General features: G+C 38.1%; 1 protein-coding gene across 1 annotated transcript; it reads left to right on the top strand.

Annotated features, from left to right (window-relative positions):
* Positions 1 to 8,688: 8,688 nt before the first annotated feature.
* Positions 8,689 to 13,951, top strand: RPL8 (ribosomal protein L8). Its single transcript, XM_070944226.1, has 6 exons — positions 8,689 to 8,751; positions 9,980 to 10,123; positions 10,625 to 10,766; positions 11,086 to 11,304; positions 11,729 to 11,844; positions 13,745 to 13,951. Exons 2-6 carry the CDS (start codon positions 9,986 to 9,988, stop codon positions 13,901 to 13,903), a joined length of 774 nt encoding a protein of 257 aa, XP_070800327.1. The 5' UTR covers positions 8,689 to 8,751; positions 9,980 to 9,985; the 3' UTR covers positions 13,904 to 13,951.
* Positions 13,952 to 17,286: the final 3,335 nt, after the last annotated feature.

Genomic DNA, 17,286 nt, shown 5'->3' with positions numbered 1-17,286 from the left:
AGGCTGTCTGCGTAGTCTTGCGCATGCGCGTTGTCCATTTCTTCCTTGGAGTCGTCGTGAAAGGTTCTCCTCACCGCGGCTCGCTCGTTCTGCTCCTCCTCAGATGAATCGGTCTCTGGTTCGATTTTGGGAGTCCTGACGACGGCGGCTGTTCTTCCTTTTCTTCTGAGGGCATTGGTGCTTGCTTCGGTCTGTGGCGTGGGGCGGTATCGGCAGGGCTTTCTGGGTTCGGGCGTCGGCGCTCTCGTAGTCAGGATGGGAGCGGGCAGGTCTTGAGGCATTGGCTTGCTCGCTCGCTTCTTCGTTAGCTTTTTAGTAATTTTTAGTTTTGGCCCAAATGCAGCAAAAAGCGTTTTCATTGCTGATTTTATTTGGTAGTTTGTTGAATCATCTTCACTTTCTGATTCTGATTCTTCTGAGGAGTTTGAATCTTCTTTTTCATTTTCGTTGTCTGATAACGTTTTTCGCGCCAGAAATTTTGAATTGAGCTTTTTGATTGGCTCTGCTTCGCTCACCTTGGAGGTCTGTTGAAACCAAGATGGCTGCCATTCAAAATTTCGCGCTGGATCACCGTTTTTCTTCTTCACAATATTTTTTTCTGCAGTCATATCACTCACTGTTTTTGGGTCTTTAGACTTTTCATTAGTGATGTTTTTCTCTCTCGCTGCTCCGCTGTTCTTCAGCATATCTTGGAGGTTCGCGATGAGGCTTTCATCGTTCTTCTGGCTCTTTAATAGTTTTAATATTTCTGACCTGAGTTCGTTATTCTCTATTTCGATTTCCTCCTGGTCATCATTTTCATCTATAATTTCTTCGTCTTCAGTGGTGTATTCTTCGGATTCTCTCGAAATTGCGTTTGTGGATTCGTTGATTATTTCTTGTTCTGTTTCCATTTCTTTGCTGTATGCCCTGGTGTTGGGCCTATCTTTCTTAGACATTTTTAAGTTTTTATTGAGTCAATTAACCATCCTCTGCTATCAGCTTGTTGCAATATTTTCAGGATCAGACTCAATAAGATTAGTGAGAATTAGAGATTTGAATATATTTTCTTTTATTTACAGCAGGCATTCTATATTCACTGAATATTCACAGATAGAAGCAAGGAAAAAGATGCAGACAGCTCCTTATATATACAATGGGAGGAGCTAGATGTGGGAGTGGTGAATTATGAATACATTAAGGAGTGAAGAATAAATTAACCCCTGATACCCCGTTCATATACTATTTACACATTGGAGAATAAGGCATTTACATCTGACATATTTATCTACTTATTGATTATTATTTACTTATTTATTTATCTACTCAAATAGAACTGTCAACCTTGACGCTGGCTAGACGGTGGCCATCTTTCTATTCTACTGGGGGGGGTCTTTTCTTCAAAGCTTCAGTGCTGACACAGACTGGAGATGCAGGATAGGGAGCGGGAGTGGGATGTAGAGATAGCTGGGCTGTTATAACCAAAACAACATTCTTTCTCCTGGGAACCAAGGTAATGTGTGCAGGTGGTTGGGAGGTAGAGACTGGGGTCATCCATCATCTGGACTGTATGCTGATTGGGAAGTGACAAACTTTTACTTTTAATTAAGGGGAAAACCAGTGGGACTTAAGAGCTGGTTTTCACCAGCATTGTGCCAATATGACATACCCTAATAAAATGTTCTTTGAGGAAACCTCAGATCTCGGAGTTCTTTTGTTCGGGGGGATGTTAGTTGGAACCCTGAAATGAACATGCTTTCAAATTGCAAGGTGGGCAGAAGCTGAGGCAAGTGACAGAAACTCACCCACTACGTGTTGCTAGGACTTGAACTGCTGGAGCAAAGACCATCTCCCGCGTCATTAAGCTGTTGAACTACTATGTCTTTTATATTTAAACTGAAAGAAATATTTAATTCAGACTTTAAAAAGTTATGTGCTTGCTTTCTAAAAAATGAATTTGAAACTGTGATAATGATGAGTATGTTATTGCTAAAGTTTATAAATTGTTATTGAAATCATTATTGAATTGGAGACTGAATTGCATGATTCAATGGTCAAAGAATTTGGGTTATAATATAATGCTTCTACAATGGGAAAATGTGTGGGCAAAAAGTTTACAATTTACACTAAGTTATAATCTAAACAATTTTTTAAATAAAATGATGTATTGTTGGCATTTAATATTCGATAAACTATCAAAGAATCAAATGTGTATTGTATTGTAAAGAAGGAGCTTTTTACCATCTTTTGTGGGCTTATAATAAAGCGAAGAAATATTGGAGTAAGATTCATATTTTAATACATAAAATTCTTAAAGTGAATATAAAATTAAACTTTGATTGTAATGGACAAAACTTGAAAAAAAATCTGGAACTTTGCTGTTATACATGTTGACAAGAGCAAGAATGCCTTATGTACAAAAACGGAAAGATACTTTAATTCCCATAACATAAATGTTTGGAAAAACTGATGGAACTAGCAGTGATGGTTAAATAAACTGCTTCAATCAAAGAAAATAATATATCAAATTTTGTTCCTACATGGAAATTGCTTGTGGATGTTGTGAAAAAAAAAATGAAATCTTGACTTTGGGTTTTGCTGATTTGATAAGTTTGTTGTTATAGAAATGGCTAAGACAGGTAGTCCTCGACTTACAACCATAATTGAGCCCAAAATGTATGTTGGTAAGTGAAACATTTGTTAAGTGAGTTTTGCCCCATTTTACAACCTTTCTTGCCACATTTGTTAAGTAAATCACGGCAGTTGATAAGTTAGTAACCCAGTTGTTAAGTGAATCTGGCTTCCTCATTGACATTGCTTGTCAGAAGATTGCAAAAGGTGATCACATGACCTTGGGACACAGCAATGGTCATAAATATGAACCAGCTACCAAGCATCTGAATTATGATCACATGATTATGGGGATGTTGCAAAGGTCATAACTATGAAAAATGATCATATGTCACAATTTTCAGTGCCGTTGTAACTTTGAACGGTCACTAAACAGTTGTAAGTCGAGGACTACCTGTACATATTAAGTATGTAAAAGTAAAAGGTTGAGGCTGTATGCAGTGATGAAATGTAAAATTTGTTACTACCGGTTCTGTGGGCGTAGCTTGGTGGGGGGTAATGTGACTGGGTGGGCGTGGCCAACTTTTTTTCTTTTTACTTTTAAAACCATTTTTTCTACAACCCCTTTGGCCAAAGAGGTTGTAAAAAAAATGCTTTTAAAAGGCTCTGACAATCCCAGCTGAGCCGTGCGATCATCGGAGGCTTTTTTTTTTAATTTTTAAAAGCATTTTTTCGGCCAATGAGGTTGTAGAAAAAATGCTTATTTTTTTTTTTTTAAAACCTCTGATGATTGCGCAGCTCAGCTGGGCATGGGGGGGGCAGGGATTTTTGCTATTGGTTCTCCGAACCACCCACCGCCATCGCTAACCGGATTTTTTAAAAAAACCTCTGATGATTGCGTGGCTCAGCTGGGCATGGTGGGGCAGGGATTTTTGTTACCGGTTCTCCGAACCACCCACCACCATTGCTACCGGATTGGGTGATCCGGTCCGAACCGGGAGCATTTCACACCTGGCTGTATGTTATCATTTTATTCTACTGCAGTAAAAAGGGTAGGAAGTTAATGCTTTTCTTTCTTTTTTCCCACTTTACCCTACGTTTCTTTCTTTCCCCTTTTCCCTCCTCCCTTTTCCCACTATTTTGATTTTCATTTGTATTTTATACTTCGATAAGTTTAATAAAATTATTCTAAAAATGAAAAGATTTCTAAAACTGATTCTCACTGCATATCTTTCAGGGTTGTAAATTCTTCCCATATATTATTATTTCCCTTAACGTAAAAATAATTAAAAGCAAAACAAAATAAGTCAGCAGTGATAGCCTAGAAACCAAGAGAAAGTAAGTTAAATATATATAAAGTTTATTGTCATTGTGCGTATATACACAGTATACCCATACAAGTTCTAGTCCTCCCTTCCTATGAAAGCCAGATGGGTGACTGTGGTCAGTCATTCTCTCTTAGCCCAACCTACCTCCCCATATTGTGGGAAAGGTAGGAGGACAAAGGAGCATGTTCACCGCCTTGAGTTATTTACAAAAATAATAAAGGCGGGACATAAATAAATAAAATATGTCCACAGCATGATGCAGTGACCAAATAAAACTATCAAGGCCAATGGATTGCTACTTTTTTGCAAAATTGCAGTATTTGATAAAAGTAATTGCTATGATCTAAGTTAGGTATTGTGGAGAAGTATATTATATGTATACTTCTACTTTGATTTAAAAAAATAATTAGATAAATTACACATTTTAAACATTGAGTTATAACAGTCATTCTGTCCCTGCCCCCAAAATATCCAATCTTAGAATAGAATAGAATGAATGAGCTGGAAGGGACCTTAGAGGTCTTCTAGTCCAGCCCCCTGCTCAAGAAGGAGAACCTATACTATTTCAGATACTGGAAGTGACTGTCTAAACTCTTCTTAAAAACATCCAGTGATGGAGCACCCACGATTTCTAGAGGCAAGCTGTTCCACTGGTTAATTATCCTCAGTTACGAAGTTTCTCCTTAATTCTATGTTGCTTCTCTCTTTGGTTAGTTTCCAACCATTGCTTCTTGTCCTGCCCTCTGGTGCTTTGGAGAATAATTTGACCCAGTGGTGAGATTCAAATAGTTTAACAACCTGCCCTAATGACAGGCTCGGAAGGCGTGGCTGGGTGGTCATGTGACTGAGTGGGCATGGCCAACTTGATTGGTCTCACCCTTAGAAAATTTCTCCTTAGTCCAACTCACAATAAAATAGCACAATAAAATAGCACTGTTCCAATAAAGAATAGAATAGAATAGAATAGAATAGAATAGAATAGAATAGAATAGAATAGAATAGAATAGAATAGAATAGAATAGAATAGAATAGAATAACAGAGTTGGAAGGGACCTTGGAGGTCCAACCCCCTCCTTAGGCAGGAAACCCTACACCACTTCAGACAAATGGTTATCCAATCTCTTCTTTAAAACTTCCAAAAATATTAAAAAATATTTATTTTCCAGATGGGCAGCGATACCTGAGTATTTTGAATTTGCATGAAAATACTGATGTAATGCTGGATAAACACGCCACACAGCTATTGTTGCCCTTAAACTACAGGCAGCCCATCTTGGTCCAAAAACTCTACCAATCTTTATGATGTCAATGTCAAGTTCTTCAGATATTTCATCAAGTTCAATTCGGTTCTTATTGGATTGATGAAAAATAGAGCATATCTTCTCAATAAATATTTTAAAATGTTTTACGTGCTTTATTTCCTTTATGGAGTCATCTAAAACGAGTTGGAGGTGATGGTTCAAGCAGTACCATATGATGATGTTTGAAAACTTTTTTGCTATTCTAGTGCTCACTCCAGATTTTCTCCCAAGCATAATGCTGGCACCATCAGAGCAAAACATTATTACATTTTTTTGTAGGTAGTTCTGGATAAACCCAACCTTACATAACTTTCCCGAACTGAAGATCATATTGTCTCTGCATCTTGTTTCTTCAATTCAACAAGCTCGACAAAAATTGTTGGTGGGCTCTATCACAACTGGTTTGCAGGATACCATTGAGGCTTTGTCAATGATCAAACATATTTTCAGATTATGTGCAATAATGCTGGTAAACATTTCGGTTTTAATTTTGTTTGCAATGCACTCAACTATTTTCAGAACTGTTGGCCTTGAATTCAATCCTATTCCCAGATCTACTCCATATTCAGTTTGCAATTCTATCAATTATTCTATGATTGAAATTGGTCTACATGCTTTTGCCAGGCTGCAAACAGTTTTGAACATTTTACAAGTGGTGCCTAAATGTTTTTCAGACATCTTGTCCATTGCTTTTGTTATGGCATCCTGCTCCCCTTGTTGTACGTTGTCTCTACAAATGGTGTGAGCTTTTGATGTGAAATGTTCTCTCATTTTCTTCCTTAGAGACGCCTGCGTCTGAGCCTTTGCTTTACTGATTTCATCTTTGCATGTTCTGGCTATCTGCTGATAATCAGACTTAATCAAGAGTCCCTCTTTCCATTTTTTGTACTTGTCCTTTTTGTCTTTCAGTTTGTCTGAGAGACCTTTGTGCAGCCATTCTGGTTTCTTCATGAATTTCTTGTTTTTCTTTTTCAGTGGTATTGCATTGGACTGGGCTTTTATGATTGCATTTTTCAGAGTTTCCCATGCTTCTTGAGTTGTTTTCCACTTTAGGATTTTCATCCATGGAATCTTTCCTAGGGTCTCTCTAAGTTTGTTAAAATCAGCTCCTTTGAAGTTTAAGACACTGGATTATTTTCTATTGTTTGTGTTTGCATTATATTGAATTCCAGTATGTTGCCCCATATGGAGATAATAATGTATTATATTGTATAATCAATATTATTTTTTTATCAGGGGTGTCAAACTCGATTCCATTGAGGACCGCATCAGGGTTGTGTTTGACCTCAGGGGAGCCGGGGGGGCATGGCCAGCTCAACATCACTTATGTGATCAAATGCCATTTTTGCTAGTAGTTTGTTTTGCTAGCACTCTGCCAGGGAAAACGGAGCTTGGGACAGTTGTGCACAGCCCTCCCAGGCTCCATTTTTGGCTGCGATGGCCTCCTGCAGCCCCATGCCAGTGAAAATGGAGCTCAGGATGGCCGTGCTTGGCCATCCCGGGTTCAGTTTTCAGCTGCGACAGCCTCCTGCAGTCCTCTGCCAGCGAAAACAGAGGTCAGGGTGGCCGTGTGTGGCCCTCCCGGGCTTGTTTTCGGTTGTGACAGCCTCCTATAGCCCTCTGCCAGCAAAAGCTTGGTTTTTGCTGGCAGAGGCATGGCAGGATGGTCCTTCACTGTTTTCAGGGCAGCCCCGTGGGCCTTATCTAAACACCCCTTGAGTTTGACACCCCTAACCTAGATCATTTAGCAGTAAAAAAAATATATATTCCACCATTCTTTTGGACCAAACTGATTATGGGAGTCCTTTAATATGAATGAGTTCTTATTAGTCTGTTTATTTTTCCTAATCTTGTTTTGTTGTTTACTTCCAAAGTTTTACCGATTGAGGTTATTTACCAACATAAATAAACAGACACACATACTCACTTCTCATGTTATTGGAGATCAGGATATTTATACATAAAATTATGTGAGCTATGTAGCAAATCTACTTAAATTATCCATCAGGCATAACATTCTCACTAACAGTAGCATTTTAGAATGTTATAAAGCATTAGCATACTTGAGTGGGATAAGATCACTTAATAATTTCAACAGGAAACTATGCAGAAAAGAATTATATTGGAATAGTAATATATTTGCATTATGATATAAAAAGAAACATTTATGTAATGTTTATGGGAAGAGTAAAAAAAGTAAAAGTAATGTTTATGGGACTCTGGTCAGTAATGATGGGAAACTGGACAAATTTTATAAATGGTGATAAAATAATAGAATTCCAAATTAGCTCAAGAACTGAGCATGGTCCTATAGCAAGTACACCACACACATATACATTCTTATATAGGGCTTTGGAAAGGGGTATTTTAATGAAGGGACAATTGTCCAAATCAATGAAGCAATAATTATTTTTATGTTCCCTTTCAGGACAAAATCTTCCCAAAATAAATTAATTCAGAACTAAAGGCCTAAAAAAGAGTTTAAACAAGTAATCTGACATAATGTATAGATAAAATTGATAGTTGCAAACATAGATCAGCACCTTTATTCAATTTGGAATTGCCAAGGTTTATTACCTAATGAATATTTGTATTCTCTGAATCTTTTACAGACACCTTGCTTTGGAACATTTAAGTCATTATGGACCTTAACTGTATCTGACATGACTTTTAAGACCAAAAACCAACAATTTGATCTGTCTTTTCCCCAAATATTGAATGGATGTACCCAAGAAGTCATTGAAAAGGCCACAACAAAAACGAAATTTGATTTCATTTTATTAATTATAAAACTAGTCAAATTTGATTATACTATTAATAATGTATTCAAGAGTATTCCTTCTGCAACATTGATCATTATAATTATCTATATCAGTGGTTCTCAACCTTCCTAATGCCGCGACCCTTTAATACAGTTCCTCATGTTGTGGTGACCCCCAACCATAAAATTATTCCTAAAACCATTGAAAATATGTGTTTTCGGATGGTCTTAGGCGACCCCAGTGAAAGGGTCGTTCGACCCCCAAAGGGGTCCCAACCCACAGGTTGAGAACCACTGATCTATATGATGAGTTGTTGAGTTCTCATGATGATACTCAAGGCTTGCAGAGCGGGCTGTATGTAATTCTGAGGCCTCAGTTTATTAGGATGGGCGATCGAGCCCCTTTATTTTTGGCTTCGGGGTTTCGGTCTCCGGGAAGCTGTCTTTTTTCTTGATGTATTTTCTTTTCTTTTAATTTTTATCCGTAGATCGGCCAGAGCACTTGAGGAATCGGGCGGCCTCAAAACTGAATAAACAAACAAAACAAATACATAAATAAAGTAAGTAATGCAACCGGAAATAAAGGAAAACAGGACAAACATTCTGCGCGGAACGTAAACTGAATGCACGGAGCACATCTCAGAAGACATTAGCGACCGAGCAAGAACGAATTCAGATTCCTGGGTACCAGAACTACATTACCCAACAAGCGCGAGAAGGCTTGGCTTGCCGCTTTCCGTCCTGGCCGGAAGGAGTTTGTAGTGCCGTCATTGCCGCAGCTTTCTTTTTCCTGGGGCAGGCTCCGGCAGAGGTAAGAATGTCTCTGATATGGGGGAGAGTTACAAGCGTATCCGTCTCCATCGGGTCTCCGTGACCCCTTCCTGGCCTCCTCTGAGGATTATTGAGCTGCTTGCCACCTTGTCGAACCTTTCAGAGCGGAGGTGGGGTTTTTTCGGGCTCTCTGTAGCTAGTTAGCTTCCGCGGCAAGCGAGCGTCGGTCCTCTTTGGCCACGAGCAACATTGGAGAAATATGGCGAAGAGCTTTTCTGTTTCTGATTTGTTTAAAAGTTTATCTTCTAGTCTTTTTTTAATTTTCGTTCCGAGCTGTTTTTGAAGCCCTTCATCTACAGCATGTCAGCTTTTCAACCTTCAGTTATTAAACGATAATTCACAATTGATCCACTGCTCATTAATCATTTTTACCTTTTGATCAACATTTACATTCCTTTTTCATACTGCCACTGCATACGAAGAACTTCAAGTTAACAGAAAAAGAACACCAGTTTCTCTTAAGATCACATGTCTACAGAATGAGTTGGAACTCTCAAAAAATTAGGCTTATGTTTAAAAAAACCAATGACTGTTTAACTCCTTGAATGTTTTTAAATGGAGGTTTAAGGGATGCATAAATGATAAATTGATCAGATTAAAAAGGACCATAGTTCTTTTAGGTTTGATTTAATCACTGTAAATGAAAATACAGAAAGATAAAATGTTTATATATTTCTTGAAATTTGTTTTAAAAAATGGAATACTAGGTAGAGGGAACGTTTAAATTGAGTTATGGATAGCACTGCAGCTAATATTGGTACATTGTTACTGTAAGTTCAGAATTTGGTTGATCTCAAGAAAACTAGAGTTAGAACCAATTAGTATTTAGAAAGGTCAACTACAGGAAAGCCCAAGCAGTACAATAGAACTTGATTGGAAAGTCAAAAATAGCCCTGAAGAAATAATTGGTTTTAACAATTTTCAAATTAATTTGTTTACCCAGTGTATATTCTGCTTTTCCCAAGGAACTCAAGGTGTCTTACATTATTGCAAATTAAATCTTTAATTTTATCCCAACAACCTTAAAAGGACTGAAAGAGCTAGTTTAAAGTTATGCATTAAGTTTCCAGAGCTACAGGTGGATTTATTTATGATCTTGTCAGGAGCTTAATAGTTTTTATTTTAATGATATGTGACATTATAGTATATATTAAATAATGGACTTGTTCTTAAAAAATCCTAAATAACTGATTCCAATTGTTTTTCAGTGCACAATGGGCCGTGTAATACGAGGTCAAAGAAAAGGTGCAGGTTCTGTTTTCAGGGCCCATGTGAAACACAGAAAGGGTGCAGCAAAGCTGAGGGCTATTGATTTTGCTGAAAGACATGGCTACATCAAGGGCATTGTAAAGGCAAGTGTCAGGTTGTGAAGTTCCTGTGAAACAAAGTAAATTTTATTAAAGTTTAAAAACAGTTTTTACTAATAAAAAAAGATAATACCAAGAGAACAGACTTACAAATACCTTGTTTAAAATCAAAGTGAACAGAGGCTTCAGACTTTTTAAAGTGATGATTGGATTGAAAGGTTTTTTGAGTGTCATACAAGAATTAAACTATGAATTTAAAGTTCTTATTTAAATATAGCAAACATCTGGGTGAGAATATAAAAATGCATCTAAACTTTTCACATGCATACATATCCATATTTTCTAATATAATCATTGCAGTGGGTATTAAAAACATGGCACTTGAAGTACTTAGTTTCTGTCGCCTTGCAATATTATTTTGTGGGTATAAAAACGTCATTTTGAGCTGCAGGAGCACAAGTAAATATTTCTTTAAGTAAAATTGTAATATTGTTAATTGTATTTTTGAAGCCATGCACTTCTCAAGTATTAATTGTGTTTTTCTAGGATATCATTCATGATCCTGGTCGAGGAGCTCCTCTTGCCAAAGTTGTTTTTCGTGATCCATATAGGTTTAAAAAACGAACAGAACTGTTCATTGCAGCTGAGGGCATTCATACAGGACAGTTTGTTTATTGTGGCAAGAAAGGTAAGTAAAGACAATTGGTGGCCATTTATGATTTCTTGTAACATCTGCATACTTTGAAAAGTTGATACTGGAGAAAAATACCATGAAATAGAAAAGAGACACACAGTCTGGCAGACCTTCAAAGCCAGGCATCTTTGTTAGGGATCAGGTGTCAAGAGCATCTGCTGCTCTCAAAAGGTTACACCCTTAGCCTTGAAGATGCTACCAAACTTGCCAACTATTTTATTGCTGTAGAGCAACATGATTCTTCCTCCTGTGTAACCCGGAGGTCACTGTATTGTAAAGAGCATTTTCATTCACGCAAATGCATTCCTTTCAGCTCAGCTCAACATTGGCAATGTCCTGCCTGTTGGAACAATGCCAGAAGGCACCATTATCTGCTGTCTTGAAGAGAAACCTGGAGATCGTGGAAAACTAGCTCGGGCTTCTGGAAACTATGCCACTGTTATTTCCCACAATCCTGAAACAAAGAAGACCAGGGTGAAGCTGCCTTCTGGATCTAAGAAGGTGATCTCTTCTGCAAATCGAGCAGTTGTTGGTAAATACTACCCCTAAGATTTCTGAACCTAAATATATGGTTGCAAGCTGTAATATCTGAAGTTTACACTAGGGCAGTGTTTCCCAAACTTGACCCTTTGAAGATGTATGGACTTCAACTCCCAGAATTCCTCAATCAGGCATACTATTCCTCAACCAGGCATACTAGCTGGGGAATTCTGGGAGTTGAAGTCCGTGCATCTTAAAATAGCCAAGTTTGGGAAACACTGCACTAGGGCAACATGGCATGGCACTGGCAGTATAAAGGTTATGAAAATGTAATGGTAATTTCCTATTTCAGAAAAAAATTAGTTATGCTGATATTTAATATGACAAGCTAAGTAGGTTTGAATTTAGTAAGTGTTTGCAAAAAATGTCATTAGAGATTATCTTTTGTGGTAATTGTACTGCTCATATTCTTGTAGGTATTGTTGCTGGTGGTGGTCGTATTGATAAACCCATCTTGAAGGCTGGGCGGGCCTACCACAAATACAAAGCAAAGAGAAATTGCTGGCCACGAGTCCGTGGTGTGGCTATGAACGTATGTAATTTTTGTATTTATCATACTAACATGCTTTTTACTTTGATACATTGCCTAAAAAGAAAAAGTCTCATAGGGAACATGGATCTGTACACTATCTGTCAACATCTTAACAAAGCTGCAGTTTTTCTTGGGTTTGCATGTTAACAAGCCTAGGAAGATAGGCATATACTACAGAAATAGTCTTACTGGAGATAATTTTATGTTGGTCCTAAAGGAAGAATGTGTTTTTATTTTCTGTTAAAATTAGTGATATCTTTGCAGATGATCTGAGCTTAGTCTCCAGCACAAAATTTGATCTACATAAGCTGCTGCTTTTTAGATCAATCCTGCCCCAAAAACTCTTACTATCAATTACCGGGGGGGGGGGAGGAATGAACTTTGGACAGAACTTTCCTAAAGTACCTGTCTACATACTTTCAGGACCTCATCTTAAATGCATATTTTCTTAGGATTCCTCCACTACTATTTGAGCCAACAAAAGATACTGCTTTTTAAAGAAGGTGCCACCTTTGATGCACATCCCTAGCTCTTAAGTTATTTGGTAAAGAGGATAAAAAGAAAATTGAAGGAAGTGGAAAATAGAGAAGACTTTTTATAATATAGTTTTATGAAAGATTGGTTTTGACTTACCCATATTTCCCCGAAAATAAGACCCAGTCTTATTTTCTTGGGCTCCAAAATAAACACTAAACACTTATTTTCAGGGATGTCTTTCCCACCCCCACTCCCATGTATGGAGGCCCACTTTTGCTTGCTTGCAGCAGGCAGGAAACCATATGGTGCACCATTGGCGGTGAGGTGGAGCTGCCCGGCGCGCCCTACACTGGCTTACCTCAGCCCCTGCAGCCAGGCTACCCACCTCCTGACACTTGCCTTGCCTCATGGCGGCAGCAGCCCTATCCAGCAGGACCTTGCATGATCGCCAGCCCACTTCTTGCTCGCAACCACAGGAGGCCAAGTGACACGCTGGTGCTGGAGCCACAAGGCAGTTGTTGCGGCGTTGATGGCCTGTCTGTGGGGGGCCTGAGATAAACTGGTACGGGGCGCATGGGACAGCTCCACCTCTGCCTCATCTCATGGCCGCAGCACCAACACCTCACTTAGCCTGTTCCATTGTGGCTGTGAGCAAGCAGAAGTAGTGAGCCAGCGGCCATGTGGGCTCTGTTGTAACTGATAGTGCTGCCACCGTGAGGCAGTTGTCAGGGCGTGAATAGCCTGGCTGCAGGGACCCTGATGTAAACCAGTGCATGGGCCAGCTTCACCCCCCTCGCGTCACCTCATGTTGGCACTGCGAGCAACCAGATAGAATGGGCAGGCGAGTGGCTGCACAGGCACTTAAGTAGGGCTTATTTTGGGGGTAGGACTTATATTAGGCGCACATGTAAAACAAGCTAGGTCTTATTTGCAGGATAGGTTTTATTCGGGGAAACGATAGTTATGTGTCTCCTCCCTCAAACCTAATTGTGAAGTTGATGTTCATACTTTATTTTAAATCTTTACTCATAACTAGTATTTTATATTGAATTCTATACTTACACAATAATACCTACTATATTGTTTGCAAGATGTTAAAGTCCCGAATGGTAATATAATACAACAAAATGTATAATATAAAATGGTAATACAACATTTAGATCAAAGCTAATACATGGCTATCAATTTAACGTTTTAAAAGCAGAAAGCAAGAGATATTATATTCTCTTCCAGCAGATTGAATCATTTTCTAAAAATTGTTAATGCTGGTTCTTGCTTGCAATGGACTACTGTCAGAATCTTTTGTTTTCAGTTTGGTAACATTAACAATGTCATTTGCCTAATGGAATTTTTAATTAAGTTCCTTTAATATTTAAAATACCTTCCTGTTCTGTCCTTGACTTTGATTGCTTCTCTTTCCCAGCCTGTGGAACATCCCTTCGGTGGTGGTAACCATCAGCACATCGGTAAGCCTTCGACTATTAGGAGGGATGCTCCTGCTGGTCGCAAAGTTGGTCTTATTGCAGCCCGACGTACTGGTAGACTGCGTGGGACAAAGACTGTGCAAGAGAAGGAAAATTAAATTCTTCACTTTACTATATCCAGAAATAAATGCTATCTGATTAAAAAATGGAGTGTGAGAATTTTTTAGAAATATCTACCAAGCAATTTTATATTTAAAATTTATATATTTATTTATATATGATCAAATATCTAAACAAAAAAAAAGTATCTTTTGTCTTCCTGCCTTGGAAAATGGATCTCTGCTGATTCACCCAGATAAATATCTCTTCCAATCCACAATAATTACAGAAGAATAAAGGGAGGAGCAATTCTGTACCTACACTATGTTCCATACAGCACAACTGCTTTAATTTGGGTCCAAATGCAGAGAGGATAATATATAACAGTTTCATTTCATTTTTAATAAAATACCGTGTTTCTCCAAAAAGAAGGCTGGGTCTTATTTTCTTTTGACCTCCGACAGCTAGGCCTTTTTGGAGGGTTCTAATTATTGACTCACCTTGCGGCGGAGGCACCAACAGCCCCACCCAGCAGGAACTCGCTGCTGGCCCACTTCTGCAGCCACTCATGCATTGCCCTGGCCTCTCTTTTGCCTTTAGATGCCTGCCGGAAGGCATCTGCAGCTGATAACAGCTCCAGATCAATCTGAAGCTCTGTTACCAGCTGTAGATGCCTTCCAGCTGGCATCTAAATGCAAAACGGAGGCTGGGTAATGCATGCAAGTGGCAGTAAGCGGCCGCAGAAGGCAAGGCAGGTGTTGGGGTGCGTGAGGCCTGGTAAGTAGGGCAGCTCCACCTCCCTCCCCACCCTATCTTATTTTTTACCTGTGTGCCTCGTCCCGCTCCCTGCACCCTGGGGTCTGGGGTGAGGGCTAATTTTGTGTGTAGAGCTTAATTTGATTGTATGCGATAAAAAATGTGATCAGGCTTTTCAAGGTGGATCGTCTTTTTGGAGAAACACGGTAGGTAAAATTTAACTGTCCAAGGATGGGAGCTAAGCAATGCTGAACTGAAGTTCTCTGCTAACAAAGTAGGGATACACCCTATGGTCTTCCTCTTTTCTCTTTTGACCTTGCATTACATGAAGTTATTACCAATCAGAGTCTACAGTGTGTGTGCCCCAGGTTTCTTGCCGTGGAATGTGAAGTTTAGATGTATGTTGAAATAAGGACTGGATTTTTATTAAAGATAACCAGCTAGCAACATTCCTAGGCATTTGGGGAAAGAAGCCCAAGCTAGAAGCTAATTAGGAAGACTGCCTAGTTTGCCTTTCAATATGGGAGTTTATGATCCAGCAGCCTGTCAGTGGGTGAGTTAAGATTACTTATGGATTTGATGGGTATTGTCAGTAAAGACGGCTGACCTTCATTCCCTGCCATTTGGGAACAATTTGATTGTACTAATACTGATCCTGGGCAGTAAAAAAATTTTTTAAGAAAGTAATATATGTATCAAAATGGATCTATGGAAAATACAACATGGGGGTAAGACATTTTACATTCTGAAATTGGATGAGAAGGAGCTTGACATTTATAGGTTGGAGCATCAGCTCACAAATGCTGCAGGAGAGCCTAGGCCTAGATTATATCATACAAGAAGCATTTAACTGTTAAAGAAAATAGGCAAGGTATTGTTGAGACAAATCCTGCTATCAGAGTAGATTCTTGATATAAAGCAATTTTTTAAATTTATTTTTTGTTAAAGGGCAAAAGTTGGAAGCAAAAGTAGCGCTCTATTTTTGTAAATAACCAAACTCAAAAGCTTGTCAGTATAGCTTCGTAATATACAATAAGTAATGGGTATATTTTGTGAATTCCAGCTGCTTAAATGTATCAGCATTTTGCATTCATTACTAATTTACAGTGATCTTTTGGCACATAAGAATGTCTAATTTACTTTAGGGATATCAAGGAGTATCTTTTAGTTTGTAGCATCAAGTGACCAGTCAAGACAACTGCTATGGACTTTTAAAATTTATTCTAGCTTAATAGCTACACCTATTCTACAGTTGGTAAATTTCTCCTGAAAATAAGAACACTTTTTTTGAAAAGTTTTTTCGATTTTATTTCTTATACACATAATATAAAATGTACATTTTCTTATACATAATTAATCATACATATACATGTTTTCCTTAAAGAAAGCATTAAAATAAGGCATTTTAATTACATTCGGAGTTGCTCTTCTACCCTTCCCTCATTTCGCAACAAACCTTCCGCTTTCTTTCCCTTCCCTCCCTCCTCTCCTACTTTCTTCTTCCTCCTCTCCTACCTCATCCTACTTCCCCTTCTTTCCCTCACTCCTCTCTTCCCCCTTCTCACCTTCTCTCCTATTCCTGTCCCCTACCCTTCCTTCCTCTCTTTTTCCCTTTCTTCCATTCCTCTCACTCCCTCTCCTCTTTACCCTCTCCTCCTCCTCTCCTTTCTATCTTCCTTGCTGTGGAATTCTCCTTGTTTGGTATCTGAGCAACTCCTGTATTCTAATAATATATACTTTCTTTCAGTTTCTTTTCAGATTTATTCTATCAGTATTATCATAATTGTACATTTATTCTTATAATCTTCTTTCTTTCCCCCCTCCCATCCCCCTTTTTCATTTACTCTGGTATCATCTAGGTTTCTATTTCTTTTTTATCTTCTCCCTTGTTTAACTTTCTATTATCTAAATCATTTATCTATCCTCTTATCTTCATATTTCTTTTCTAACCATATATAAAATCTTCCCCATGTCTTGAAATACACTGATTCCTCTTTGTCTCTTATTCTTAAAGTTAATTATTCGTTTCTGCACAGTCTAAAATCTTTTTTATTACTTCACCTTCTGACGGAATTTTTTCTGTCTTCCAATTTTGTGCAAATACAATTCTTGCTGTTATTATATGTATAATTAGATACACATCTTCTTTACTATATCTCTCTGGAAGAATACCCAATAAAAAAACCTCTGGTTTTAATTCTATAGATTTATGTAATATTTCTTCTAACCATTTCTGTATTTTACACCAATAATTTTTTGCTTCTAAACATGACCACCACATATGATAGTATGATCCCAGCAAATGCAAACATTTCCAACATTTGGCTGATTTATCCTTAAATATCTTTGCTAATCTTTCTCGTGGCATATGCCACCTGTAAAACATTTTATATAGATTATATGCAGTTGCCATTGTCAATTTATAATTCCTTTCCCATAGTTGTTGCCATTTCTCTAATTCTATTGCATATCCAAAATTTTTCGCCCATGTTATCATTGTCTCTTTTACCTCTTCATCTTCCAATCTAATTTGCATCAAATAAATTTACAGTCTTTTAATCATTTTTTCATCCTTTCCAGTCATTATCTGATCCAACTCTGATTCCCCCAAATTAAAACCATATTGTTTCAAGTCTTTATCATATCTTGATTGTATCTGCAGCCGTGTATACCAGACAATCTCAAT

Source organism: Pituophis catenifer, unplaced genomic scaffold (assembly GCF_029215685.1).
Source record: "Pituophis catenifer annectens isolate HBS135680 unplaced genomic scaffold, rPitCat1.0.hap2 SCAF_4, whole genome shotgun sequence".
In the NCBI taxonomy this organism is placed as follows: Eukaryota; Metazoa; Chordata; class Lepidosauria; order Squamata; family Colubridae; genus Pituophis; species Pituophis catenifer.
This window is presented reverse-complemented; position numbering and strand designations above follow the sequence as displayed.

Bases quoted from the DNA above. Each gene is read 5' to 3' on its own strand.
- RPL8 (XM_070944226.1), top strand. From the start codon at position 9,986: ATGGGCCGTGTAATACGAGGTCAAAGAAAAGGTGCAGGTTCTGTTTTC. The intron at 10,767-11,085 runs GTAAGTAAAGAC...CATTCCTTTCAG, and splicing joins TGTTTATTGTGGCAAGAAAG to CTCAGCTCAACATTGGCAAT. The intron at 11,845-13,744 runs GTATGTAATTTT...TCTCTTTCCCAG, and splicing joins TCCGTGGTGTGGCTATGAAC to CCTGTGGAACATCCCTTCGG.